This window comes from Acanthochromis polyacanthus, chromosome 12, assembly GCF_021347895.1.
Source record: "Acanthochromis polyacanthus isolate Apoly-LR-REF ecotype Palm Island chromosome 12, KAUST_Apoly_ChrSc, whole genome shotgun sequence".
Taxonomy (NCBI): domain Eukaryota; kingdom Metazoa; phylum Chordata; class Actinopteri; family Pomacentridae; genus Acanthochromis; species Acanthochromis polyacanthus.
Genome location: NC_067124.1, coordinates 22670273 through 22698262, shown reverse-complemented (window position 1 = coordinate 22698262; position 27990 = coordinate 22670273). Strand labels below are relative to the sequence as shown.

General features: G+C 38.0%; 1 protein-coding gene across 2 annotated transcripts; it reads left to right on the top strand.

Moving 5' to 3' along the window:
• Positions 1 to 817: 817 nt before the first annotated feature.
• Positions 818 to 22748, top strand: lsr (lipolysis stimulated lipoprotein receptor). Of its 2 annotated transcripts, XM_022218592.2 has the most exons (11): positions 818 to 1038; positions 2676 to 3005; positions 5348 to 5467; positions 5780 to 5836; positions 6878 to 7024; positions 9131 to 9334; positions 9549 to 9605; positions 10502 to 10618; positions 13226 to 13523; positions 20789 to 21254; positions 21949 to 22748. In XM_022218592.2, exons 1-11 carry the CDS (start codon positions 999 to 1001, stop codon positions 21982 to 21984), a joined length of 1872 nt encoding a protein of 623 aa, XP_022074284.2. In that variant the 5' UTR covers positions 818 to 998; the 3' UTR covers positions 21985 to 22748. The 2 variants fall into 2 exon arrangements, with proteins under 2 accessions (XP_022074284.2, XP_022074285.2); XM_022218593.2 differs by lacking the exon at positions 5780 to 5836.
• The last annotated feature ends 5242 nt before the right edge of the window (positions 22749 to 27990 follow it).

Here is a 27990-nt window from a genome sequence, read left to right as displayed (position 1 = left end):
AATAACTACATGAAATAATGGCTTGTAAATGCACGGAGTGTGAAAAAGGGGGGGGAAAGTGCTTATGGGATATCCCCAGGAGCCTGGGCCTGGGTAGTTCAGAGGCCTCAGAGTTAGACCTTACTATTAGCTTTAAGGTATAAGCCTAGTATTAAAAGCTGGGAGAATATTTGCCTAAAACCTAAACCGGGAGCTGGTTCCACGGGAGAGGAGTTCGACAGATAAAGTCTGCGCACAGGTGATCCTGCACTCTGAGAACAAAGTATTATGAGGTCTTTATGTGACTAATATAGCTACAAAGAAATGCAGGTGTGTAGAGATAGCAAATACGAGCTTATTTTGAGGGCAGCATGAAGTATAACGCGGAAAGTTCCCTACAAATAAGTGAATGTCATAATAATACATGTTCCAAAACTGTGAATATTGTCAAAGTGCCGTTACGTACTGGGCAATAGTCAACAACAGAACTGAAAGTCTCACCCCGACAGGAAAGATGCGATTCAGAAACACACACAGGGACTGACTCGCCCACCTCCAGGTTGAACATTAACAAACAGTGCTTTGATAGCGTTATCAGTGTCTGGATCAGACCAACTAAGTGGGGAGGTAACAAGTTATTTTCCCTGACCAAATGTCCACCTTAGCGAACCAACTGTGGACAAAGTAACAGCTTCGTATTTTACAGGTTTGCTCTAATCACCACCACCTGGGATTTGTCCTGAATCTATTACGCAGTCGACGGAAAAATATTCCAAAACAATTTACACACACCCCCGTGTTTCGAAACCTGGCTCTGAACGCTCACCTGTTGGCTGTGCGGTTTCAGCTACTCCCTCGTCAACAGGATACAAAGACACAAAATGGAGCTTACACTATTACCTGGCTGAGGAAAAGTACACTTGCGCTCAATATTATGCTTTTGCTTGAGTTCTTGTATGTGTGTTCGATTAATTATTAATACTTAAGTCGACCGAGCACCTGAGGAAAGAGAATTAAAAATGTTTTGGACATTAGTCGTCGCTGCTTTAATGGCGACAGGTAAGTTGGCCTATTTTTTTCAAACAGGGTGGGCCCTCTTCCGTAAAATGCTCGAGTTTTTGAACTCATTTATTTGCTATTTTTTTATTATGTATAGTTATTGTTTTGAGTCTGGTATTATGCGTGGAATGGATTATTTCGAAAGAGCGAAGTCTTTTTAAAATTAAGAAACAAGAGTATTTTGTTGTTTTGAAGGATGCATTCTTAAAACTACAATCTGTTAGCGCAACCTGTTACAAAATAATAACTATTATAACAATAATAAAAACTGTGTATCATTTTGGATAAAACCAAAGAATTTTTGTTGTTTTTAAGCAGAACTTCTTAAAACTAAGATCTGTTAGCAGAACCTATTCTAATAATAATAACAATACTAATAATAATAACAATAATAAAAACTGGGTAGAATTTTGGATAAAACTGGATATAGTTAATTGACACTGAAATGTGTATTTCTGTGTCAGAACAAAGCAGCAAAAAATGAAGGGTGATTAGAGGCTGTTGAATAAGTATGATATGCAAGCCCCCATTGGATATTTTTCATCTTTCTTCAGTTTATTTAATTAGATCTTGTGATTTTTTTTTCTCCCCTTTACCAGTTCTACAAATAAACTCAGAAAATACTGTGTGGAAACATTCTTGCTGATTGTGCCATCTGGAAAACACATTCATATTTGTGTGTGTGTGTGTGTGTGTGTGTATGTTGTGCACTGACATTTAAGAGTAACCATAGGGAAACTGGATGAGAGGAAGTGAGTCAGCCACTGGCACGGTAGAAATTTTTGACAGAAACTTCCAACAGACAAAGTATACTGCAACTAAAGCTGCAATAACTTAGTTAACTGGAGTTGAACACATTTAAACATATAACAAAAACAATGAGAAGTTTCCTCTGGTTCCTGCTGATTTTATTATGTTGCTTGATATTGGTCTACTTTCTTTATGGCAGGAAATACTGTCACTATAATGTCTGCAAACAAAACACACACTATTACATTGTCACAAGAAACATCTGCTTTCACTCTGACAATGTTTTGTTTGTGATCTTTTTAAAACATAAAACAGTTTCTTTTTTGTTCTGAATGTTTCTAGGTAGACCTGAATGTGCTGTATTGAAACCACACTTAACCCACATTTCGCGCTTTATGCGTTTTATGGCTTGATAAAGGCCTTAACATTATGGGTTAGCAGTAAATGGACAAACTGTTGAGTAAGAGGAGAGTCAGCTGAATCAGAGCAGATACTGTCACTGCTGCTAACCACTGCTAATAACACATGTTTCACTGGAAATAATTACTATTTTTCTGGCTGTCAACAAATTGAAATTGTCTGAAACCACAAATCTTGCCTGTGTATTCAGAGCTTTGTATAGTTTTTGTGCTGTGTTCTGAGAGCCCTGCTATCATAATCTATGCAGCAGTAACGGTCAGGCTATTATTACTCAGCCAGGTGACTCATCACACCTAGTCTCGGTGATACTGCCAATGAAGAAATATTGTTTGTCATTTGCCACGCCTTAGGGGTATTTTAGACTAATGAGAAATCTGTAGGCATTATTACTAAATGTGAGGAACATTTCACAACAAGTATCACCAATCAGGCTAATCGGTGTAAATCTTTCCTATTTTCTTTTCCAGAGTCCACTATGGGCATTTCGGTACAGTGTCCTACCAAGAGGTACATCGTCATCCTCTTCCAGCCTGTCACTCTCAACTGTAACTACCAGACAACTGCTACCCAGGCTCCTGTTGTCACATGGAAGTACAAGTCATATTGCCGGGACCCAATCCAGGCTGCTCTCAATCCCAGCAGTGCAGAAAACATCCTTTCTCAAAACAACCCAAACTATGACCCCAACATCGAGTGTGCCGACAGCCAAAGGACAGTGCGCATAGTGGCCTCCAAGCAGGGCAATGCAGTTACCCTCGGCACAGAATACCAGGGGCGCAAGATCAGCATAATGAACAGTGAGTTGATCCAAGCTTAAACTCTGAAATGCCAGTTGGATGTCTAGATCAGACTGATTGTGACTTGGCAGATAAAATTACATGTTAAAATGGAAAACTATAAAGATGTCAAATGCAAACTTTCACTATACAGAGATTTTTTTTAGAAAATGACTGCATTTTAGACCAACTTCTAATTCATGCTTTCTGTATCTGCAAGTGTACGCGTGATGTAAATTTATTCTTAATATTGTTTAAAGCGAGAACTGTAGCCAACTGTACATTATTGCAAATTAGATGGATATTCTCAGAAAAAGCTGTACAGTAAATGTGGGACTGTCTATTGATGCTGAGCAGAAATCAATGGATAGATGTATGTATGGTAGCAAGTGTTTATATATATATGTCAGGGTAGAGACTGCGATTTGGTAGAGTTGGAGTTTCTACCAGTAGAGATTGCGACTGGAGTTTCTACCAGTAGAGATTGCGACTGGAGTTTCTACCAGTAGAGATTGCGATTGTAATCTCTACCAGAAGAAACTCCAATTCAGTTCAAGTTGCATTGCCTACTGGTGCAGCTCTGAACTAAAGTCGCACTTCAGTTTGAAACCAAAAATATCAATATTTAATGGCATTTCTGGTTTGCGTCCACTTGATTCTAGTATAATTGTTCTTGGTTATTGATAAGATAAATAGCATAATAGCACTATATGCAGGTGTCGGATGTTTCCTTTCAAACTGTTGTGGTGACATTATTCCATGAATGGCTTTTACTTATGATATCTAAACATCCTCACTTTGAACTAGGTGAGCTGCTCAAGAATTGTACAGTGAGACCACGCCTATTGGAAATAACATATAGTGTTATTATGCTATTTATCTTATCAGTAACCAAGAACAATTATACTAGAATCAAGTGGACGCAAACCAGAAATGCCATTAAATATTGATATTTTTGGTTTCAAACTGAAGTGTGACTTTAGTTCAGAGCTGCACCAGTAGGCAATGCAACGTGAACTGAATTGGAGTTTCTACTGGTAGAGATTACAATCGCAATCTCTACTGGTAGAAACTCCAATTCTACCAAATCGCAGTCTCTACCCTGACATATATATACATCTATATCTAGATAGATAGATAGATAGATAGATAGATAGATAGATACAGATTATATTAGAAACTATAAAATTATCTTTGCATTTGCTATTTATGTGGCATTACTTTTCTCAGAGTATGCCACATTATTACGACTGTGAAAATGAACATCACTTTAACTCCCTAATCCTAACTTTCTCAAAGGTCAGTCTGTACATTCTTTGACAGAGCTGAAGCCAGGTAAAAACACTAACGGTACCAATGAATCTAAAACATATACACGTTATTATATACTAATATTTTATTACAGTGTCACGCAGAATTTTTAGATATGTGATGCAGGCACCGAAAATAAAGTTTCATGGGAAGACCTTAGACAGTGGCTGTGCTGAGATGAAGTTTTCTGCTCAGTGTCCAAGTTGGAGGCCTCAAAAGCTGAGGCCTTAAAAATGAACAACAGAACAAAACAACAACTCATGGTATGCCAAACAACTGTTGCGTTGTGAAAAACACCTACTTCTAATCATTAATTTAGTGTATTAACAGATTTGGCAGGGAGGACAGCCACATCTGTCTCCTTAGGTCCAGTTTTATTTGTGCCTAGGGGCTTAAATCCCATTCATGTGAGTCATTTTTTTTGACATCTGCAGCTTGTTATTGTCTGTTCTACTGCATCACTCCCAGTCATTTTGAACTGAAACCGTAACTTCTCACAGTCTGTCTCGAGAGCAGATGTATTTGCTTTAAGTGTATGAAGCCAACAAGCACGTTAAAAGAGATCATGGCAGTTTTTGCAGAAGCATCATCACTTCTCTTTTAGTGCTTGAAACTTTTTCACAGTCCTATGAACAGATCCAGTTGCAAAATGTTTATTTTTAAGAAATAACTAAAGTGTCTGTAACTGAGAAAGGCTCTTAGCTTAAAATAAATTCCATTCGTATATAAACACTACTAGAATATGTCAGTCATTAATTGTTTCTTCAAAATTAAGGTGAGCTCAGTGACTTCGTAGCAAAAAGTGTTTTCTTCAAGACTATGACAGACTGATGCCAAAAAAAATAGTAATTAACGCATATTAAGGCCACACTGGAACTGGAGGGCAAATGTGAAAGAAACCACACACTCACAATCAGCAGAAAAATCTGCTGAATAACATTTTTCTAGTTAGAGAAGTGGAAACAGTGCAACCTAACAAAGATTTTTACAAGATCCCACAAATATATAATTACAAGTATTCTGAATAATCACCATTAAATTGTTACTCACAGATGCAGACCTGAATATCGCGCAGACTGCTTGGGGAGACAGTGGCGTCTACGTGTGTTCTGTGATATCATCCCAAGATCTTTCAGGAAATGGTGAAGACTACACAGAGCTAATTGTACTTGGTAAGTTTATACCAGATTTGGTCAGATTCTAGTTTGCTTCTTTTCTCCCCGTGCTTCCCTGTTTTTCCACTCAGCTCCTCCCTTCTGCACAAGTTATTAATTAAAATATTTTAGAGGAAATGTAGCAAGACCATTTTGCCAGGCAGATCTTGCAAGTACCTGAGGTCATATTATGGGAGTAGATTTACAGTCAAGAGACCATGAGCAGGGTTCTCAAGAGTTGTTTCACATAGTTATAGAGTCATAAGTTGCAGCTAGTAAAAGTAGTCCAATACCCCTAAAAGTAATTGTGACTTTATCTTTCTTTCACAGAGAGAAAGTCAAATACTACTGACCTCCTGCCTGGCATTGACTTACTGATTATGGAAGGTAGTACAAGCTATTTGATGCAGCTCTGTTGTATTTCAGTCCCACTGTAGAGGCATGTGAGGGAGTGTCAGGTTTAGTTGGGAAGGAAATGGGACTGGCAAGCATTTCTTACACGTTGCCTCAGCTGCATTGCCAGAAGCCACTCAGTTTGTTTGTGTTTAAAAGATTCAACAGTTTGGACATGGCAAATTCCTGGTCAAAGTCCTTATGTAAATGCATAAAAGTACCAAGCAAGACTCACTTTGTGGTTGAAAATATATCAGGTTCTTCTGCTGTTCTGCTTTTTGTTCCGCTTCTCTTACGTCCTTAAACTCACACTCTCCTGTCATCTTCCTCTGTTTCTGTCTCTTTAATGTGACTCAGGCCGGATGTGTAACTTTCAGTGATGAGAGTAGATTGTCTGTAGCTGCTGAGCAGCACCAAAAGGACATTCAGTGTACATTTCCTTATCTGAGTACACAAGAGCCGAATAATGTTTCCACTCAGTGCTTTGCCAATCCAATGTAGTGTCTCCCCTCTCTTTGTGGCATGTGCTGCCTGAGCTGACTTGCACAGTGAAATCATGCCTTGGGTATAAGGATAAACCGGCTTTACCGGTTTGACAAAACATTAAAAAGCACTAATTTAGCTCTGTAGTCAATATGTTTTGTTGACTTGCACACCGTATAACAAAAATGAAATCCAAGGGTTATCATGTTGAACTGACTGTCAGCCCACAGACCTCTGCTGCTTTCTTTTTGACTGGTCTTCAGGGATACATTTACATATCACTCTCCAGAGACTTTCTGTTCAATACGAAAATTATATCCAAACAGAACTTTCAGCTCTGTATCATTCTGCTCCAGTGATTTTATAAGACAAAGCAGATCTTTATCTGTAGCTCACGGCTTTTAACAAACTTGATAATGAGCATGAAATGTATGAAAATTTATATATATTTTTTTCTGGGCTTAGGTCACCAGTTGAGGAGGATAATCAAGTTATGTGTATTAATAATGTAAATATAAATGTATCTAACAAACCTCCTGCTGGCCCACTCAGACTGGCTTCTGGTCGTCCTTGTGGTATTGGGCTTCCTGTTGCTGCTGCTCCTTATTGGGATCTGCTGGTGCCAGTGTTGTCCACATACATGCTGCTGCTATGTCAGTTGTCCCTGCTGCCCTGACCGCTGCTGCTGTCCACGAGCATGTAAGTACTAAACAGAAAAGCATATGACATTTCTTTAGATGTCCTTTAACTGCATGTAATCTAGGATTGGGTATCAAGTCTAAAGACTTTATTGAACTAAATGTGTCTGTAGTGCTGAGTATTGAAAAATGGTAAAAACCACAATTTTACCAATGTTGACTTTATACTTTATGTAGACAAATTCTTGTAATTGTTTGGGTCTTTTGTTAAATTAAAACGGGCTTTACTGAACAAAAATGCAAGAAAGGTAAAGCAAAACATGTGGTCTTACCCAATAAAACTTTACCCTTTAAGACCTGGTGAAACTTTCTCTCTTCAGATAAGATAGGAATCTCCTCCTTAAGCATGTCTCTCACCCAGAGGCATGGTTAACAATTCAACCAACTTGTCAAAGTCTGAGTCTGAATCTTGTCTCTCGTTGTTATTATTGCTGCCTTCCAATTAGCTACTATTCTTTGCTTCAGTCACTCCCCTTGTTCACATCTGTAATACAACTTTAAAATTGTCATTGTGGGCTAGGAGAAATAACGAGTCAAATGAAATATATTTCCCATAATACATTTAACATTCCCCACATATATGGTTGACTATCGCAATGCATTTCATCTGTCATGTGTCTTGAAAACGACTTCGTATAAAAAACGGCCCACATTGCAAAGGTAATAATAGTGCAACTAAAAAAAGTAGAAAATTGTTAAAAAATATATATATATATATATATATATATATATATATATATATATATAAAAAGTTATTTAATTGAACTTTAATATAATCCATATTCACTGAAATATTCTAAACCTTTTTGGTTTTAATTTTGATAAATATGGCTCATGAAAATCAGAAATCCACTAAAATCTTTCTCAAATCAAATTATTAGAGTATTTTCAAAGATAAATCAAAAAAAGGATTTACAACGCAGAAACTTCCAACTTCTGGCAAATGGCCAGTCAAGCATAGTAATATCATGTCAGCAAACCGTTTAGTAACAGTTTTGACACTGTGAGCAGGTGGCTAACCCTCTTTGTGAAGGGTGTTGTCTTCAGCAGTCTTCCCCATGACCATGTGTACTAAATTAGACTGAGAGTTACATTTTATTCTTACTGTTTTAATAGTAATTTATTCAAGGTAAAATGAAATTTTCTAAAATTATGAGATGCTGGATTTCGGATTTCCATTATCTATAAGACATAATCATCAAAATTAAAGCAAGAAAAAGCTTGAGTTATGTCACTTTGCTTGCAATGAGGCCAGCATATATAAAACATTTTCCTCTCTTTAGTAACTAACGGAAAATATCAAACTTTTTTCATGATGTTCAAATTGAGATCCATTAGTTCACGCATATGCTTAATACAGTCAGTTTTGTGTTTAAAAAATGAAATCCTGCTTTTCTCTGTTCTTACTATGTAGTGTTGTACTTTTGTGTAAAAGTAACCAAGCATTGTCTGAATGTATTCACATATCATGGTAGAGTTTTATTGTTGTAGTTAAACTACCTTACAGATGAGGTTCAGGATTATTATAAAGAGAATAGAACAAACCACATGGTTCATCAAGCATACTGTAAGCAGTAGTTCGATATATTATTAAGACATACACATGCCTGTTTTGTTAAGAGTGAGAGGAGGAGCTCCATCATGTCTGCACAGTAAATCTGAAACTAGAGTCAGCGGACAATTAGTGTTAGCTCAGTTTGGCCTATTTCAGAGCAAGGGGAAAATGTTTCGCTTAGAAGGTTGAAGAAAAACCTCAGAGGTTTGCTTCACACCTACAAATGGTAATAGTTCAACAGCAGCATTTATAAAGACTGTTTGTTGGTCTTGTGCAGTGTAAGCTCACTTAATAGGCTGCTGGCACTCTCCTGTCAGTCCTTTCATTAACTGAGAGACTTGAGAGTGGTATGGTCTCATCAAATTCTGGCAAGAAAAAAAGCCAAAGTTTTGAACCCCTCCTTTAAAGCTCGAACTTTCATTTTCATGGTCTTCAGTATTGGCTTTGCATTTGTTTCTGTCTCAGCTGCTAAAGACACATGAGGTCTTTCCACTGTTCCACTCACTCATGTTCCTTTCCACTTTAACCCACCTCTGTTCCAATCATTTGCAGTGTATGAAGCAGGAAAAGCAGTGAAGAAAGGCGTGGCCAGTCAATATGCTCCCACACTCTACGCTCCGAGTATGTATGCTCAACCTGCATACGGTGGCCCCCTAATAAACCAGCCTGCTATGCCCCTGCTTCCTCTACCCAACGGACTTGGAGCCCCACCTCCTCAGAATGGTTATGGCCATGACTATGATGGTGCCAGCTCAGGTAGATTTCCCATACTTTTCCACCGTATTTGACATTTTTGTGTGCAGATTCTGAAAGTTATTAATGAGTAATATCTGTTTTAGGCCTCATACTGTTTTGAACTTACGTGAGTGTGAGCGGTTAAGTTAGAGTCTTAGAATGACAGTGTGAAGCACTTTCTCTTTAGTGTTCAGCTGAATCCTCATTTAAATTTGGTTTGTTTTTGTCTCTGCAGTGGGACAGGGTTCCCAGGTGCCTTTGCTGCATGAACGTGATGGTGGAGGGGAAAACAGTGAGTGAATGGAAAAACACCAACACACTTTTTGTAATGAACTGATTGATATTTACGTTGGTGGGGCATTCTCGTGACATCATTAAAGGAATTTCCCTTTCCTAAAGTTTATGAATGAGGCAATTTTTGATGTGTTGAATGTCTTTTTTAAATAGTGAAAACCTTAAGAATAGTTGCAAATAATTGAAGCTAAATGGATAAATCTCACCAAGTTGTTAGTCATATCTGCTAAAAAAACAAATAGAAGTAACATTTGAAATACAGGTAAAATGACTTATTAAAATAGTTTTTGGTTAGATTCAAATATATTACTTGTCTTGGTATTTCACTTTTGATTCTCTTCACAATCTGTATATACACCTGAAATATAAAACACACACACACACACACACACACACACACACACACACACACACACACACACACACACACACTTACATACATACATACATATAAGTACCGTACAAATAACACAAAAATGTCTTTTTGTAATGTAAAAAAATGACAAGGCCACACATCATTTAAAAAAAACACATACTATGCATATTTTACTTGCCTTCTATCTCTGTATAAGCACAGAATGCAGTTCAGTCCAATTCGTCTGAAAAGTCCCTGAATTTTTTTCCTGACTGTAGACTATTGAAAAATTGTAAATCCAACTCCTGTTTCCTGGTATATTTTTGGTGATTAAAAATAAGTAAAAACATGTCTTTTTAAACTCACTCATGGGCTTTGGAATTCAGAGAGTTGAGAGAGATCAGTGAATCTGACTTAAAATGTTAATAATGTAAGAAAGATTGAAAGAGGAAAAACAACAGATGTTTAGGATAGAAAAATGTTCTTTCATGTGGCCCAATAATTCAGTGTATTGCCACTTTCTCTCTTCTTCTATCCAGCTCGCAGTGGTTATCGTATCCAGGTAGACCCTGATGGCAATGCAACACGGGCCATTTACTATATGGAGAAGGAGCTGGCCAAATTAGACCCATCCAGACCTGCAAACTACAACCGCTGTGAGTCTCTTATCGCTTCCTCCTCTTCTACTTGCAGTTCTGTGCAAACTGCACCTCAGACCACTGTTGGTAACAATAAATCAGCTTCTGGTAAAAGCTGTCCGCTGCTGTTTCTGTGTGCGGTTACACTTCCTCCAAGTTGTTGAGTACTTCATTTAGATTTTTTTGAACTGATTGCAGTTTTATGTTATGAAGGGGAGATGAGCTAAAGGAAGAGAGATTAAATTTATATAAAATTTGATTACAGAACACCAAGTATGATGCAGTTGTTTAACAGCATTACTTTTTCAACTGTGTCCCATATTATCCTGACTAGAGATTAGTGATCATATTGAATAAGTTTTGCAGAGCTAATAATATTTTTAAAAATGTCCTTTTCCAGAACAACTGGGAAAGAACTGCAGAATAACCTATAATAAAGTCTGAATAAAGAAATTGAGCATATGTCTTGAACTATTCTCTGTTTTTATGAATTGATGTTGACAAAACCCTTAAAATCATTACTATGGTTCACAAAAGTTTGTGAAATAATAGTGGGATGTGATATTATCACAGTGTAAGTCAGCTGAAAGTCAGATTAATGGTGAATTGTCTCCTAGCTCTGCTTTGAGCTTACACAGATCCCTGTATCAAAATAGTAGTAATAAAATCATGAATATTTCCTTGATGATCAGCTTTTGAATAAAAAGTTGTTTAATGAACTGACATTGGAGACACTAAATGGATGAACAGAGCACAGGCTTTAAAGTGTGTGTGTTTTCAGATGACTTTTGACTGAGAGGATAACAGGAAATCCCCCTGTGAAGTTTCACACTCTCCCGGCTTGCTTGGCTGCAGATGGCTACAGTCAGCAATGTTTGATGGGTTTTTTTTATTCTTTAAATTTCTTAACATGTCTACGTGGTGTTTTTATATACTAGAGGACACATCATGAGCAAAATATGCAGTCAATGTCATTTGCACCTTTTGCAAAGTATACTGATGACTGACTAACTTAATGCATAACAAACCTATAGAACTGATCCCGTCCACTTGCAGAATTAGGCTTTCAATATCAATCAGAATGGATTTCTGGCTTAAACATGTATGGCTAAATTACTCCGATGCTACAACTTGTAATTGTGCCAAGTAGAGCAGTTTTAGTGTGCTGTGCGTGGGGAGGGATGAATGGAGGAGGAAGCAGGCACTACACAGATTCACACATTCTAGAGAAAGCAAACATGTAGAGTTTGCATCCAAGCCATTTTAAGTCAGAAAGGGATTACTTTCAATCAAAATGAAAACATCTACATGTGTAACTTTGCTAGAGTTGGGTTTTTAGAGGTTAAATTAATGATCAGGGACAGATTTAAATGTCACTTTAATGCTGTACTATAATCAAGTTGCCTAAGTATTTACAATTGGTTTAATTTTAGTTTTTGTTACAAAGCAGGAGATAGGGAGCTTGAGAGAAACTACTGAAGTGGATTTTGATGGGGAAAACCTATGAATGATGTCATGTCTGCACCGATTAGTTAGTGAACTCTGTTTCACTTTGGTGTCACGAACCGTCAGCTCTAAGGAGTGGCAACTTTCAATTCTGGTCATAATTATAAGCACTAAATCTATGTATAGTCCCATAGGTTTTATTCTGACTGGCTCAAAGTGTTTGCCAATGACAGATGTACGGTTGATCAGTGTTCCAAAAAATTTTAAAATGCACAATTTCCACGAGACTGTGATTTTCTCATGAAAAGTAAATATATTGATTGTGTAAATTAAGACATAAAACATAAACGAGACTGCACATTTTAGACTTGGGGCTCCTTTTTATGTTCCCAGCCCATCAGGTACTACATTCTTCATCATGTAATGTAATTTTTTTCTCTGGAGAGCTCTTCCAGTGCAACAACATTTTTAACACTGCTTTTTATCCTTTAGCTCATTCGGTGCAACAGCATAGCTTACCACTGTCTTTCTCTCTACAGCTCTTGGTAAACATTTCTTTTATCCCTGTAGTTTAAGTGTTAAAAGAGCTATGTTCAAACATTATGAAACACAACCCAACAACAAATTGCAGAACTGGGTTCTCTGCTTGCCGCTCTTCCAGATCAACATCAAACATAATACTGTTCTCTTGCCTCTCTTCATGTGTATTACAGATCAAGATAATACTTTTTTTTCTCTTAATAATATTTCAACTGCAATGACATAAATGCTGGCACTGCTATTCTGTATAAAACTACAATTCTACACACCAGGTGTCTCCTTCAGTTGAATACATCATCAATCAGGCCATATCTGTACATATCCAGATGTAAATTAATTGCGTCATATCTGTACCTTTCCATATGTAAATTCATCATGCCTGATCTGTACATGTGAAAGGTGTACATTATCTTTAATCTAACTTTATCTTTTTAGCCTCATTGTACTTTGTAATTCTGCTTCTTTCATGCCTTATATGTATATAATGATAAACATGTAAATTTCCCTTCTCGGGGATCAATAAATCTTGTCTTATCTTGATGACTGCAAAGGCTTTAATTAGCTACTTACTTGGCTTATTCTTCAACCAGACAGTTTTAATTCCCTCTGTCTCATCGTCTTGTGGTTTTTCTCCCTCAGTGGACAACATGAGTGAAGTCACTTCCCTGCATGACAGCTTGGAGCCTCGAGGCCGTGGAGGACGTTCCCAGCCACCACCTCTGGCCACAGTCTATGACCGGGATGAAGCCATGAGCACCATCAGCAGCGTGTCCCAGCAGGGCCACCGGCGTGATGACTACCCACGTCGAGGTGGCGGGTACATGGGTGATCGCGTGCGGGCCCACTCCATGGACAACCTCGACGACATTGGACGCCGATATCCCCGAGACAACTACCCACCACACCGACGCCCAGACGAGCCCAGAGGCAGGAGAGGGTGAGTTACAAGTTCCTGAGGGTTTATTCCTGCTTAAATCATTAGGGGTCTTCTACTTGACCATCTATGATTTGCTTAAAACTTTTCATTGACAGTGGATATTTAAAGTCGCACTCCTCTAGTCGATCTATAGATTTGATCACGGTCATGTTGTGCTGATGTCATGCTAATGACCAAGTTCAGGTCTGTTTTCTAAAGAGTATACACAACACTACATGATGAGTCCTCTTCAAACCAAGGTTTATGCCTACAAAGTGGGGTCCAAAAATTAGTATGCTCATGTTAGAAAAAAACATTTTATTATATTTGGAAAGCCATTTTGAAACTCAACAACTCAGTTCTATTTAAATTAGGCTATCTAGCAGTGCTGTTGTTTCTGTGGTATAACTTGTGTCATACTAGCTCAATCAGGTATTTAGGTTCAGTGAAAATAACTTTATTTTTATGACCAAACATGCCATATTTAAAAATATTCTTTAGGTTTTGTTCTATATTATTGTAAAGCAAAATTAAAAATACATCTTCAAAATAAAAGCATGGAGGGAATGGTCATTTTATCACTAGCAAACCAAAGGCTTGCCAAATGTGATGAACTGATTAACAGACCTTTATAAGAATAATTTAGAAAGTAATTTGGTATCCATACATAACGTGCACATGCATAACACATGCTTGTGGTCACAGCAAAGTAATTTTTTTTTTTTGAAGATTTCATCCATCGGAAATAATACGTCAACTGAGCAGCCTTGGCGGAGTACTGCGCTCTCTGAGTGCTTTTGTAGTTTGTATTATTATTATTTTTATTATTATTTTATGATTATGTGCATGATGAGCAATAACAGTTAGAATGTTAGGCTTTTATCTTGAATGGTTCGTGAAACAATGTCATGGAAATATAGCCTCAAATTTCATTGTGTAAAAATGCATGATTAAAGTGAGTGGACGGACAATTTAAAAAATAACAGGCATATCCAAATTGAGCCAGCAGAAAGTGTTTCAGAAATTGTACGACTTGAGGTGGAATGGTTCCCTAAACAGTTTTATTTTTCACACACATTCATACATAATACATTCTTTCTAATCTATTTGGCTTTGGAAATAAGAACACTTATTTGTAAATGCAAATTAAGATAATTAAAGCTGCAATGTTTTTATTGTTTTTTTTAGGTAGTTGCCCCAACAGAAAGTACAGATATGTTTAAAGAAGTTGATTCAAATATTTATGTATTTTACAATTGTTATCAAAGCATCACAGATTGTTCTCATAGTTGTTTAGGTGTATCTCAATGTAGAGTTTATCCATTGCTTGAAATGTATGAATCTATTTATTATTAATATCTTGGTACAGTCGTTTCAGTTTGGTGCCCTATTTTCTTAAAATACAGATGTATTTTTCTAGTTGAGTCTGTGCACTACATGTGGGGGTTCCCAGACTAGTCAGTATTTTTTTTTCTATGGTTTTTAGTTTGGTGGGAAACATAATGGGGCGGCTGTGGCTCAGGTGGTAGAGTGGGTCGTCCAGTGATCGAAGCCTAGTCATGTGCTGCATGCCGAAGTTTCCTTGGGCAAGATTCTGAACCCCGAATTGCCTACCAGTGACTGTTCCACTGGTGTATGAATGTATACTGACTGATGTTGCAGGTGATGTTGCATTGTGAATGTGTGTGTGTCTGGGTGAATGGGAGCAATTGTTGTAAAAGCGCTTTGAGTACTCTGATGAGTAGAAAAGCGCTATATAAGAGCAAGTCCATTTACCATTTACCATTACCATAAAAGCTGCTATACCTAAAGCTGAAAGTTGTACCAGTGTAGTAATAATAGCACAACAATTCAACAATTAACAAATAATTCAAAATTTAATTTCACTTTCTTTCTGTTTTATTCTGATCAGCGGTTTGTGATGATTGCTAATTTTATTTGACTTATCTGAGTGAGATAAAATAATGACACCACTCATCCTCAACATTTACATTAAATTACATTATATTAGATTCGTTATTAGTAATTACCTTAGATTAGATTACTTTACATTCCATAAATGTGATGTTGGATTACTCTAATTTAGTGTCAATATGATGGGGAGCAGTTGTAGAAGAACTTAGCTTGCTTTTATGTAATGAAACATAGATTTCCAATGTGAATTCTCTGAACAACTCCTACATATTATTAGCATCATGCCATTTAGTTCAAGTCGTTATCTGTGATGATATACAAAGCAAGTCATTCAGTATCACAGCAATTATAGAAAATACTGATGTTCCTCAGCAGCTTTCTTTTTTGTATCCATATTGTGTATTTCAAATTTTTCAGATTGTTAAAAATACAAGAAAAGCACTCAGAGAATGCAGTACTTCACTAAGGCTGGTCATTCCCCCACATGGCATTGGCAGAAATTCAGCATATTTTTGTAGAAATGCAGCATTTTTTTTTTTGGTAGTGTCTACAGATACGGACCGTACCAGTAGCCTGTGGCCTATGGATACGGCACTTTCCCTTAACATAAATATTAATGAGCCGTACATAAATATTAATGAGTCGGCTGATGAACGCGCTTCGTGATTGGCTGGTAATCCGACGGACATAAATATTAATGAGCCGGCGACGCTGATGAAGGCGCTTCCGTGATTCGAGGTGAATCTGCGGAATGAATGGCAGAACTAACAGCCAGCAAACTATAAGTATTTTTTTACCTTCAAAAGTAGCGACAGACTATTACATATTAACAACCTAAACAAAACCCTGACGTATTTTCTGCGTCTGTCAACACAGACCCTGTCAGTCACTTTAATGTTAGCGGACTCTGTTGAATGGCTAAGTTACATAACCACAAACAAATCTCACAATATCACAGTAAATCGAGTTTGTGTTATTTTTTTTTTGATTCATGCCGAATTAAAGAGCTGCTCCTCACCATTCACGAGTGTTTGTTTCATATTCGACATCCTTAATTTTATCTTGTAAATTAGCGTCCGAAATTAAATGGGAACATTTGCAATGGAGTTCGTCAGCCGCTTCCACCACTGAACGTGGTAAACTAATTAATAGGAACTGTTTATACACGGCGTCTAAAAGCGTAAAAACTGCAATGTCTAAAGTATGAGAGGAGACGGTGTATTTTTGGTTAAATTATACAATGTTCACCGTCAAAGTCATTCATATAAACTGCCTGTAATGTGCAGCAAATAGTAGTTAACCGGCGCCAGCTCTTCAGTGACCTTAACACGTCCGTACCTCTAGTACAGATGCTACAGGTACGGGTCCGTACCTCTAGCATCAACCTTTTTTTTTAGTTACTGATGATCAGAAATCACGGCAACATAGAACGTGGCCATTTAATATAGATGTACCCACAAACAAAATGACCTTGAGCTTAGCACAGGAATGTACTATGCATGTGTACGTTATATACAGATACTAAATCACATGACCTAAATATGTAGCGGGTGGCGGGAATTGATGGGACTCAGAAATTCGCAGTGGTGGATTTGTAGTAGGATTGCAATCATGTGATTGTCAGCAGGCAGATGACATAGCATTCACGTGTTGTCATAGTTACAGTGACGCCATGCTGCTATCTCGAAGTGATACAGAAATCCTTAACAAGTCCGTGGCTCCAGACTATAAGCCGCACCACTGCCAATATCTAATGAGGTGGTCCTTGTGTCATTTCTGACTTTCCCTGAAAATTTCATTTAAATCCGTTATTCCATTTTTTAATTAATGTTGTGACAATGACAGACAGACATACGCCGATCATCACATAACTCCGCCGCGTTCCTTTGCGGAGTTAAAAAAGGATAATGCTTTGCGTCAGTGTACTGTATCGAAGAAGAGCAAGCCATATTAATATATCTTTAATTTTTAGATAAAGGAAGGACATAACAAGAGAAAAAGGTGATGCTCATGTTTATTCTTTTTACAGATTTTATACCACAAATTTGGCAATTTATTCTTGTATAGGAATATTTTAGAGCTGTTTTTCCTTTCCATTCAACATCTGAAACTGGATTTCAGTTCAGCAAATTCACTAAGTCTCTATTTAGCCGCTGTAAAAAAAACCACACAGGTGATCTTTCTGTTGAAGCCGTGAGAAGGTTGGAGCGTTCTGACTTGAAATGGTACTGCATACTGGTAGTTTCAGTAGTTCAGCCTGCCGTCAACGAAATTATGCTGTATGTACAATTAACCCTGTCTCTCAAAATGAGTCAAGGTTCTTCTTAGCACACCCTTACTTTACCAATGAAATATCTCACAGACTTGACCTTCTAATTTCTCACAAGATAGGACTACTGAGATCAGAATTAGTTTGCAAAAGAGACACACATGAGGTGTGCATTCATGACCTGGAATAACACTGAAAATCTCACGCATTTGTCCGAAACAGTTGTCGAGAGATTGTCGTGCAAACGTAGCCTCAAATTTCAGTGTGCAAAAAACATCCTGCAAGTGGGCAATTAAAGATGAAAAAAAGGACAAAACCTTGGAAAGTACTTTTTAAATCAATCTAGAATAATCTAAAATAGATAGTTATTCTAAAAACACCTTTTAGAAATGTCCATATTTCATGCCATACACATTGGAGTCAAAGTCAAACTAGGTGAGCAAAAATTGTTTAAGAAATTGTTTGATTTGAGATGAGAAGACCCTGACCAAAACTCTCTTATTACGATGATTGCCCCTTTCAGTACAACTTCAAGTAGTAAAGTTTGTGTGGATGATAGAAAGAAGCAGTTGAACAGCTCATCGGTCTTCAGTTCCTCATCAGTCATTTAGTTCTTATTTCTAATCACACAGAAATAGAACTTACATAATCCACTTTGCTTTGAATAAAAGATTGGAAATGCAAATTAAGCTGAATAAATGGAGCAATCTTTTTATTCCCTTTTGAACCCTTACTGTAGTTTCATGTCTGTTATTCGAACATCCAGAGATCATTCTTACATAGTTGGGCCACCAGAAAGTACAAATAGGTTTAAAAATTGTGAATATTTAGGAATTTCTAACTTACTCTCATTGAATTCTTTTTTCTTCAACTTTCAACTTTTTTTTTACTTCATGTGTAAATAATCCTTGGAGAACCCTTTTTTTATTATTCAGGAGACAAAGGCAGTTTGCTGTCCTTTGCTTTTTTGTTTGTTGTTTTTCAAGATGCTACAGTGTTACACTAGTAAGTCCAGCTTTTTAATAGTCAGGCTGGCCACACTTGTTATGTAATAATTCCAAATTATACATGCATCAAAATTGCTAATAACTTCTCTGGAAGAATTTAATTTAAAATTTTTATGGGGTTTTTCAAATTAAAATCTGTCCCACAATCTGAGTTCCAAGATAATTTAAACAACAGCTAGTGACTATCTAGTGAGTTTCACTGGTGGAAAGGGTTAGGGTTTGTCTTATTTGTTGCTGGATAGGAAATGTTGAAATAAGGTACAGTGCCTTGTGAAAGTATTCGGCCCCCTTGAACTTTTCAACCTTTCGCCACATTTCAGGCTTCAAACATAAAGATATAAAATTCTAATTTTTTGTCAAGAATCAACAACAAGTGGGACACAATCGTGAAGTGGAACGAAATTTATTGGATATTTTAAACTTTTTAACAAATAAAAACCTGAAAAGTGGGGCGTGCAATATTATTCGGCCCCCTTGCATTAATACTTTGTAGCGCCACCTTTTGCTGCAATTACAGCTGCAAGTCGCTTGGGGTATGTCTCTATCAGTTTTGCACATCGAGAGACTGAAATTCTTGCCCATTCTTCCTTGCAAAACAGCTCGAGCTCAGTGAGATTGGATGGAGAGCGTTTGTGAACAGCAGTCTTCAGCTCTGCCCACAGATTCTCCATTGGATTCAGGTCTGGACTTTGACTTGGCCATTCTAACACCTGCATACGTTTATTTGTGAACCATTCCATTGTAGATTTGGCTTTATGTTTTGGATCATTGTCCTGTTGGAAGATAAATCTCCGTCCCAGTCTCAGGTCTTTTGCAGACTCCAACAGGTTTTCTTCCAGAATGGTCCTGTATTTGGCTCCATTCATCTTCCCATCAATTTTAACCATCTTCCCTGTCCCTGCTGAAGAAAAGCAGGCCCAAACCATGAGGCTGCCACCACCATGTTTGACAGTGGGGATGGTGTGTTCAGGGTGATGAGCTGTGTTGCTTTTACGCCAAACATATCGTTTTGCATTGTGGCCAAAAAGTTCGATTTTGGTTCCATCTGACCAGAGCACCTTCTTCCACATGTTTGGTGTGTCTCCCAGGTGGCTTGTGGCAAACTTTAAACGAGACTTTTTATGGATATCTTTGAGAAATGGCTTTCTTCTTGCCACTCTTCCATAAAGGCCAGATTTGTGCAGTGTACAACTGATTGTTGTCCTATGGACAGACTCTCCCACCTCAGCTGTAGATCTCTGCAGTTCATCCAGAGTGATCATGGGCCTCTTGGCTGCATCTCTGATCAGTCTTCTCCTTGTTCCAGGTGAAAGTTTAGAGGGACGGCCGGGTCTTGGTAGATTTGCAGTGGTCTGATACTCCTTCCATTTCAATATGATTGCTTGCACAGTGCTCCTTGAGATGTTTAAAGCTTGGGAAATCTTTTTGTATCCAAATCCGGCTTTAAACTTCTCCACAACAGTATCTCGGACCTGCCTGGTGTGTTCCTTGGTCTTCATGATGCTCTCTACACTTTAAACAGAACCCTGAGACTATCACAGAGCAGGTGCATTTATACGGAGACTTGATCACACACAGGTGGATTCTATTTATCATCATCAGTCATTTAGGACAACATTGGATCATTCAGAGATCCTCACTGAACTTCTGGAGTGAGTTTGCTGCACTGAAAGTAAAGGGGCCGAATAATATTGCACACCCCACTTTTCAGTTTTTTATTTGTTAAAAAAGTATAAAATATCCAATAAATTTCATTCCACTTCATGATTGTGTCCCAATTGTTGTTGATTCTTGACAAAAAATTAAAAAATTATATATTTATGTTTGAAGCCTGAAATGTGGCGAAAGGTTGAAAAGTTCAAGGGGGCCGAATACTTTCACAAGGCACTGTAAGTATAATATGGGCTCCTTCAGCCTCTCTTACATTGTGTTTTCCAAGGATCCATCTAGTGGACAAAATATAAAAATGCAACAGTTGAGGAGGCAGCAGTGAGGTCTAAAGTTAGCGTTAGCTTGTCGTTAACTCATCTAATGACAGAATAACTGCTCTGGTGTATATCTTTTGCATCTAATTGTACTGCTTTGTGTCTGTTCAGCTCGGATGATGAGTGGAGCAGCAGCGCTCGTAGTGGCTATGATCGTGACTATGACGACCGTAGACGACGTGACTACTCCCCTGATCATCGGAGAGGAGAAGGAGGTGGCTATGGTGGCCTCGCAGGACGTCGCAGCCGCAGTCGTGATGATCTAATGGATCTGGAGAGGGATCGCCGGCAGGGCGGCGGTGCCAGGGGTGGACGAGATGATTACGATGACAGTTTCCTGCGAGAGGCCATGGAGAGGAAGAAGATGAGCGAGCAGCAAAGGGCACGCAGTCGAGAGCGACTGGACAGCGAGAGCGACCGCTCTGACCGGGGGAGGGCGCCACGTGGGCCCCCGCCTCTTCCTGTGAGCCCGCCCTCTGGGTACCCTGGTCGCCGTGATGACTACCCACCTCCACCACCACCACCGTACAGTGAGGATGAAAGTGTGTCATCTTCTAAGAAAAGCAACCTCCGCAAGGTGAGTCACAGATAGCATATCTGTACTTTCATCTGAGTGATGTTTTACAGTGACTTTCAGTAGGAGGTTCTAGTCTGTCAAGGTTATTTTCAAGTAAAATGAAAGTTTCCTTGATGATTACAAGTAATGCCAGTGATGGGACAGACCCTAAGAGAGGCATTTCTGGAAAGTTAAAATCCAGCAATGAACTGAACCTCAGAAACAAATGTTGCCTGTGGTGCCAAAGGAAGATAACTTTCATCACACTGTTGTTATCCTAAATCATGATCACATCAGTGAACCGAGCTGACTGGCACGTTTTCTCATCATTTACACGGGAATTTTTTTTTTTTTTTTAAAGACATACACCTGTCCTGCAGTAAATATTCAACCATGACAATAGATTAAGTTGTGGCTGAAGCTCACCCCAAAAATATGCACTTCTAGTCTAGTCTGAGAAGCATTTGTTAAAAAATTATAGTATTTAAAAGATTTTTTTAATTATTATTTTTTTAGCTTCTTTAGCTATAAAGGTGTGCCTTTTTTTAAATAATACAATTTTATTTGTGACCTGTTTTAAAGATCTACAGTATGTTTTGAATTGGAATGCATTGTTTTACATTGACATCCATCTAAAATATGACTAAAGTAGGATTCATGTTGAGTTTCCTTTATTTTGCTGGATGAACTGAACATGACTTTTCTTGTGTTGCAGAATGGAGCAGTGAGTCGGGAGAGCCTGGTCGTGTAAAACAAACAGCCGTGTGAGCTACTAAGTTGAATAATGATGCAGCTTTGATCTATCTTCAAAACACCAGCTGGTTTATTGGACTGTAAATATTAGTCACACTGCTTATCTGCTGTGCTGATTTGATCAATTTCATAGTAAATGTTAAACTCATCATAAACTGATGCTGAATGTGATTGTGTCCTTTTTTAACAGGGAAAATGTGCACAGATAAAATATCATGTGCCTTTTCATGTATAAAATATTGTGGCTGCCACAAGTGCCTTAAAGTGTACAGAATTTTACTTGTAGATGTCAAAGTCAAGTTGATAATTCTCTGTAAAGGTGTTTACATCTTGACAAGCTGACATTTTCCAAATAGCTTTAATGTTTTTAACTGTTTTGCTGTTTCATTTAACTGAAAACAGGAACTTGCATACATTTTTAGGGATCCTTGGACAGTTTTTTTTTCTTTTTTTGTATTTGTGAAAAAGTGATTGTGTTTTTATAAGAGACTGTCTGTCTACATTTAACGGAATTCATTTTACCTTTGCTTTTAGTAATATTTGTGTGCTCACTATTTAGACACCTGGTGAACAAAGTACTTCAATGGAATTTCCTGTGTACTACTTAAATTTCATTTTCTTTTTCTTTTTTAAACTCAAATTTGCAATTTTAACCGACAGTATATTGTACAGCTCACCAGCAATAAACTCTGAAAACGCAAATGTTTATTATTCTGTGATAAAATCTTAAATTTTACAATAAAGGCTTCCATTGCCAGGCTATTTTTTCTTTTTACTTGAAATCTTTCACCACTAGATGACACCATCTTGCTATTCTGTGATTTCATGAAAGCAGACTGTGGTGTTGTTATGAATCGTATTCTGTATCCAACATTGGTTCACTCCTGCTGGACTTAGGAATGTTAAGACCAGAAACAACTTTGTATGCTGATCAATTAGACACTAGAAACATATACTTTTGAAAAAAAATGTTGCAGCTATTTCTAGTTTGCCTTCAAATTTGGCACTTATAGGATGGACACAAAGTAACACACTAAATCATTAAAAAAAGATTAATAAAATAGCTGCTGTAACTGATGTTGCATTAAGATCATGCCTCTGTGCAGTACTGTTTTGTTCAAGCATCACAAATTACTCCTTCAAATATTAATCCAGAGTTTAGTCACTTCCTCTCTGACAACATAGTGTGAAATTTAGACTTTATGAAGAAAGGATTTACCAGAGATTCTAATATCATATTTTATAAAAGTCCCCAGTGTTGGTTTTTCACTTTATCTCCAGTTTGACCATTTGGATGTGACTACATGTCAAATATGACATTGCATAAGAATTAAATAATATTTTACATTAAGTGTAGTAGCATAGAGTTTCATATAGGAAAGGCTGAATATCAGTGATCAACTTCCAAAATTCTTTTGCATCTCTGCTGCTGTCATCCGTAGAACAAATCACCATCACCAACAGGTAAGGCGGCATTTACGCAACTTTAAGCCAAGTTGTTCAACTAATAAAAAATGTAACTACTGTATATAAATAATTACTCTATCCTCTGTTGCAGGTTTCCTGTATCAGTTTGTGCTTGCCCTCATTATGTCATTGCCGTCTCATTACACCGGTCCTTCTAACTATTCACCAACAACCTCAGTGTTTTTAAAAAGTGTTTACAGTTTCTGATAGTGATCTATTCATCGCCGTGAAATGGCAATTTTCACAATGGTTAAACCTCTGCAGCAACAAATTATGTTAAAAATCTATTGCCACATTTGATTTCTTAACACTTGATAAGAAAGAAAAAGAAGACAGATTCTGACAGTTAAGCAAAACATCAACCTGAATATAAAAGTGGTTTCCTGTAATTAGCATTTGAACCATGTTTTGCTGGATGGAGCTGGAGATTATACAGTGCCTATGACACTTTCTTGCATTAAGACTGACTTTACATCACAAGCATTTAAAGGCATTATGGAGGATGTTTTTTGTTTGTTTGTTTAATTTGTCTGATTCACATAAAACGAATATACTGACCTTTAGTGGACTTGTATGTACGGTTTCTAAAAAAAATAAAAAATTTAAAAAAATAACTGTGGACATGGCAGGACCTGAAAAACATCAGCCAATCAACGTGCTCGGAACGAGGCGTTTGGTTTGCTCCCTTTCCTGTCAATCAAAAATCTTCCGGCTCAGGCCTCGTTACGTAGATTACGTACACCTTGGACTTACGTGTTTTGTGTATGTGTTGCTTTGGTATAGCTTCGTAGTTAGCTGGCGACTTGTTTTGCTCATCTTTTTTGACATAATGGCAGATAAAGATCCAGGGGGACCCAGCCGTAAAAGACAACTTCACGAGTCCTACGCAAGTTTCTGGAGGGGGGCGTTTCTTCGTAAATGTTAAGAGGGGGGAGGTTAGAGGGGGGTGAGGGAGATGTTGTATGTGCGCATGTGCATGCTACGTTCAAAGTCGTAGGAAATTAACTCTCCTCTAATGCCTTTAAGTATGCACTATAAAGAACCAAATCTAATGCTTAATTTATGCATCTGTCTTAATCTGGCATCTACACAGCTGCTGTTTTAAAGTAATTCAAAAATGACAGTGGAAATGGTTTTCAGCACACATATCTGACAAAAACACAGAATCTAACAAAACAATGTCGAGTTGTAAAGAGAGACTTCTCTTTAACCCATAAGAACCCAGACCCATTTTTCCTTAAAGGAAAATTATGTGGGATATACCACAGACCAAGTGGACCACATAGACTGGGGCACTTGTTACACTGCTGTCACCATGGGTTCTTATGGGCTAAAAACCTTCTTCAGTGTCGATGCTCAGTGGTCAACAGATCAGATTTGTTCTGAGCAACTTCCGGGTCAGTGTTTGTAACTTTAAGTGATACTAAGGAATTCCTGAAGAGCAGATTTCCTCTATAAAGGTATGTATGTATGTATGAAGCTTTTGTTCACTGCAATTTGCATTTGACTTTATGACTCTTCACTCATCTACACAATCCAGATCAAATAACGAAAACAAGCAAAAAAAACGGTCACATTTGGATTAGCTGCACCAAACTGAAAAGACACATGTTCTGTATTCAGTGTGTTAAAGGCTGCTCTAAGACCTATCGAATCTACCAACTCACACATACACACACTCAACAAAAATCTAAATGCAACACTTTTGTTTTTGTTCCCATTTTTTATGAGATGAACTCAAAGATCTAAAACTTTTTCCACATACACAATATCACCATTTCTCTCAAATATTGTTCACAAATCTGTGATAGTGAGCACTTCTCCTTTGCTGAGATAATCCATCCCACCTCACAGGTGTGCCATATCAAGATGCTGATTAGACACCATGATTAGTGCACAGGTGTGCCTTAGACTGCCCACAATAAAAGGCCACTCTGAAAGGTGCAGTTTTGTTTTATTGGGGGAAGGGTCCACTCCTTTTCAATGGCTGTGTGAAGTTACTGGATATTGGGTGGAACTGGTACACGCTGTAGTATACGCCGATCCAGAGCATCCCAAACATGCTCAATGGGTGACATATCCAGTGAGTATGCTGGCCATCCAAGAACTGGGACATTTTCAGCTTCCAAGAATTGTGTACAGATGCATGCAACATGGGGCCGTGCATTATTCTGCTGCAGCATGAGGTGATGTTCTTTGATGTATGGCACAACAATGGGCCTCAGGATCTCATCATGGTATCTCTGTGCATTCAAAATGCCATCAATAAAATGCACCTGTGTTCTTCGTCCATCACAGACCCCTGCCCATACCATAACCCCACCGCCACCATGGGCCACTCCATCCACAACTGACATCAGAAAACCGCTCACCCACACGACAGCACACACGCTGTCTGCCATCTGACCTGAACAGTGTAAACCGGGATTCAGCCGTGAAGAGAACACCTCTCCAACGTGCCAGACGCCATCGAATGTGAGCATTTGCCCACTCAAGTCGGTTACGACGACGAACTGGAGTCAGGTGGAGACCCCGATGAGGGCGACGAGCATGCGGATGAGCTTCCCTGAGACGGTTTCTGACAGTTTGTGCAGAAATTCTTTGGTTATGCAAACCGATTGTTTCAGCAGTTGTCCGAGTGGCTGGTCTCAGACCATTTTGGAGGTGAACATGCTGGATGTGGAGGTCCTGGGCTGGTGTGGTTACACGTGGTCTGCGGTTGTGAGGCTGGTTGATGTACTGCCAAATTCTCTGAAACGCCTTTGGAGACAGCTTATGGTAGAGAAATGAACATTCAATACATGAGTAACAGCTCTGGTTGACATTCCTGCTGTCAGCATGCCAATTGTACGCTCCCTCAAATCTTGCCACACTTGTGGCATTGTGCTGTGATAAAACTGCACCTTTCAGAGTGTCCTTTTATTGTGGGCAGTCTAAGGCACACCTGTGCACTAATCATGGAGTCTAATCAGCATCTTGATATGGCACACCTGTGAGGTGGGATGGATTATCTCAGCAAAGGAGAAGTGCTCACTATCACAGATTTAGACAGATTTGTGAACAATATTTGAGAGAAATGGTGATATTGTGTATGTGGAAAAAGTTTTAGATCTTTGAGTTCATCTCATAAAAAATGGGAGCAAAAACAGAAGTGGTGCGTTTATATTTTTGTTGAGTGTATCTATATGTGACCTGATCACTGAAAGCTTCTTAATTGTTCTCCTGCAAAATAATCTGAAGAACACTATCAAATTGTGGCTCATAAGAGGCAAATAAACAAAATCAATTCTTGAGAGACCAAGAACTTCTGACTATTTTAGTCCATGGAGCCCACGTTTATCATGAAACCAATAGCAACCCCAGTGGAAGCCAAATTTGGAATACTCATTTTCCTATTTTTTTTATTTATTTTTTAAATTCTCTTACAAATTTATCCCCAAACCCAAACTGACAGAGCACAGCTGACCTCTCCATTGAGGGTTATGTTGCCAGACTTAAACTGATCTTTATATTTTTAAAAACACACAATATCCCCTTTAAAATACCAAACTCCTCCACTTTCAAACATTCTCATATACAACATTTCATAGTGAGAAGGCTTACTTAATAAATTCAATTTCTGCTTGCATGAAAAATATGAAATGAAGTGTGAAATTCATTATAGAGCTTCCCACAGAATTATAAAAGCTGTTTTGGTCTATTATTCAGCAGGACTGTGTGAAAAAAAGAGTTATTTAACCTGCCATCAGTAAGCTGTAGCCCTAATAACTGACTTAATTTGAATTTAATCATCCATCTGAGGTGTAAAGACATCCTGGATGGATGAATTTTAAGCATTAAGATACCAAATGTCAGTTGTAGGTGAAAGCAAAGATGGAATTTATTGTCATTCAGTCCATATACAGTGCTCTGAATACAAAGAAACAAAATAATTGCTTTTTTCAGTGCTCCAGTGTATATGATAAAGAAGCAAAAAGGTATGAAACAGTCAGAAATGGAGTGTATTAAGCTGTAGAACAGTAAACCAGCAGAACAGGAAATGGCAATTCTGTCTTGCATGTCTCATTTTGAATCTAACTGTTTTACTTTGTAATTCTATGCATTTTTAAAATCATCAATCTGCTGACAAATTAGGTTTTTGTCAGTTATTTCTCACTTTTTTACCAACTCATCCTGTGTGTACTATCAGAGGTTTTCTAAAGAATGTTGGAGAGATCTGTCAGGCAGGTGGCTGGTATGACATTTGTTGTAAAATCTAGCAAATAAAAAAACCCCACTGTGACCAGAGTATTCATGCTACACCCACATCAAGTGCACTTGACATGGCGGTAACAAATAATGCTGATGTGCAACCATTTGCTACATGTGCTTGAGGGAGAGCAAAAACTAAAAAGCCCTGAATTTTGATTTCCAGTTACTGTAGTGCACTTCCAACTAAACAATATTACCAGACGATAATGACTACACAATTCTGCAAAACCCCAGATTGCATTAAATGGAAATGTTTTTTGTAACTACTGCTTTGCACAGTATCTCA

Coding starts and splice junctions, on each gene's coding strand:
- lsr (XM_022218592.2), top strand. CDS start 999: ATGTTTTGGACATTAGTCGTCGCTGCTTTAATGGCGACAG. Junction 9,606..10,501: donor TGATGGTGGAGGGGAAAACA/GTGAGTGAATGG, acceptor TCTTCTATCCAG/CTCGCAGTGGTTATCGTATC. Junction 10,619..13,225: donor ACCTGCAAACTACAACCGCT/GTGAGTCTCTTA, acceptor TTTCTCCCTCAG/TGGACAACATGAGTGAAGTC.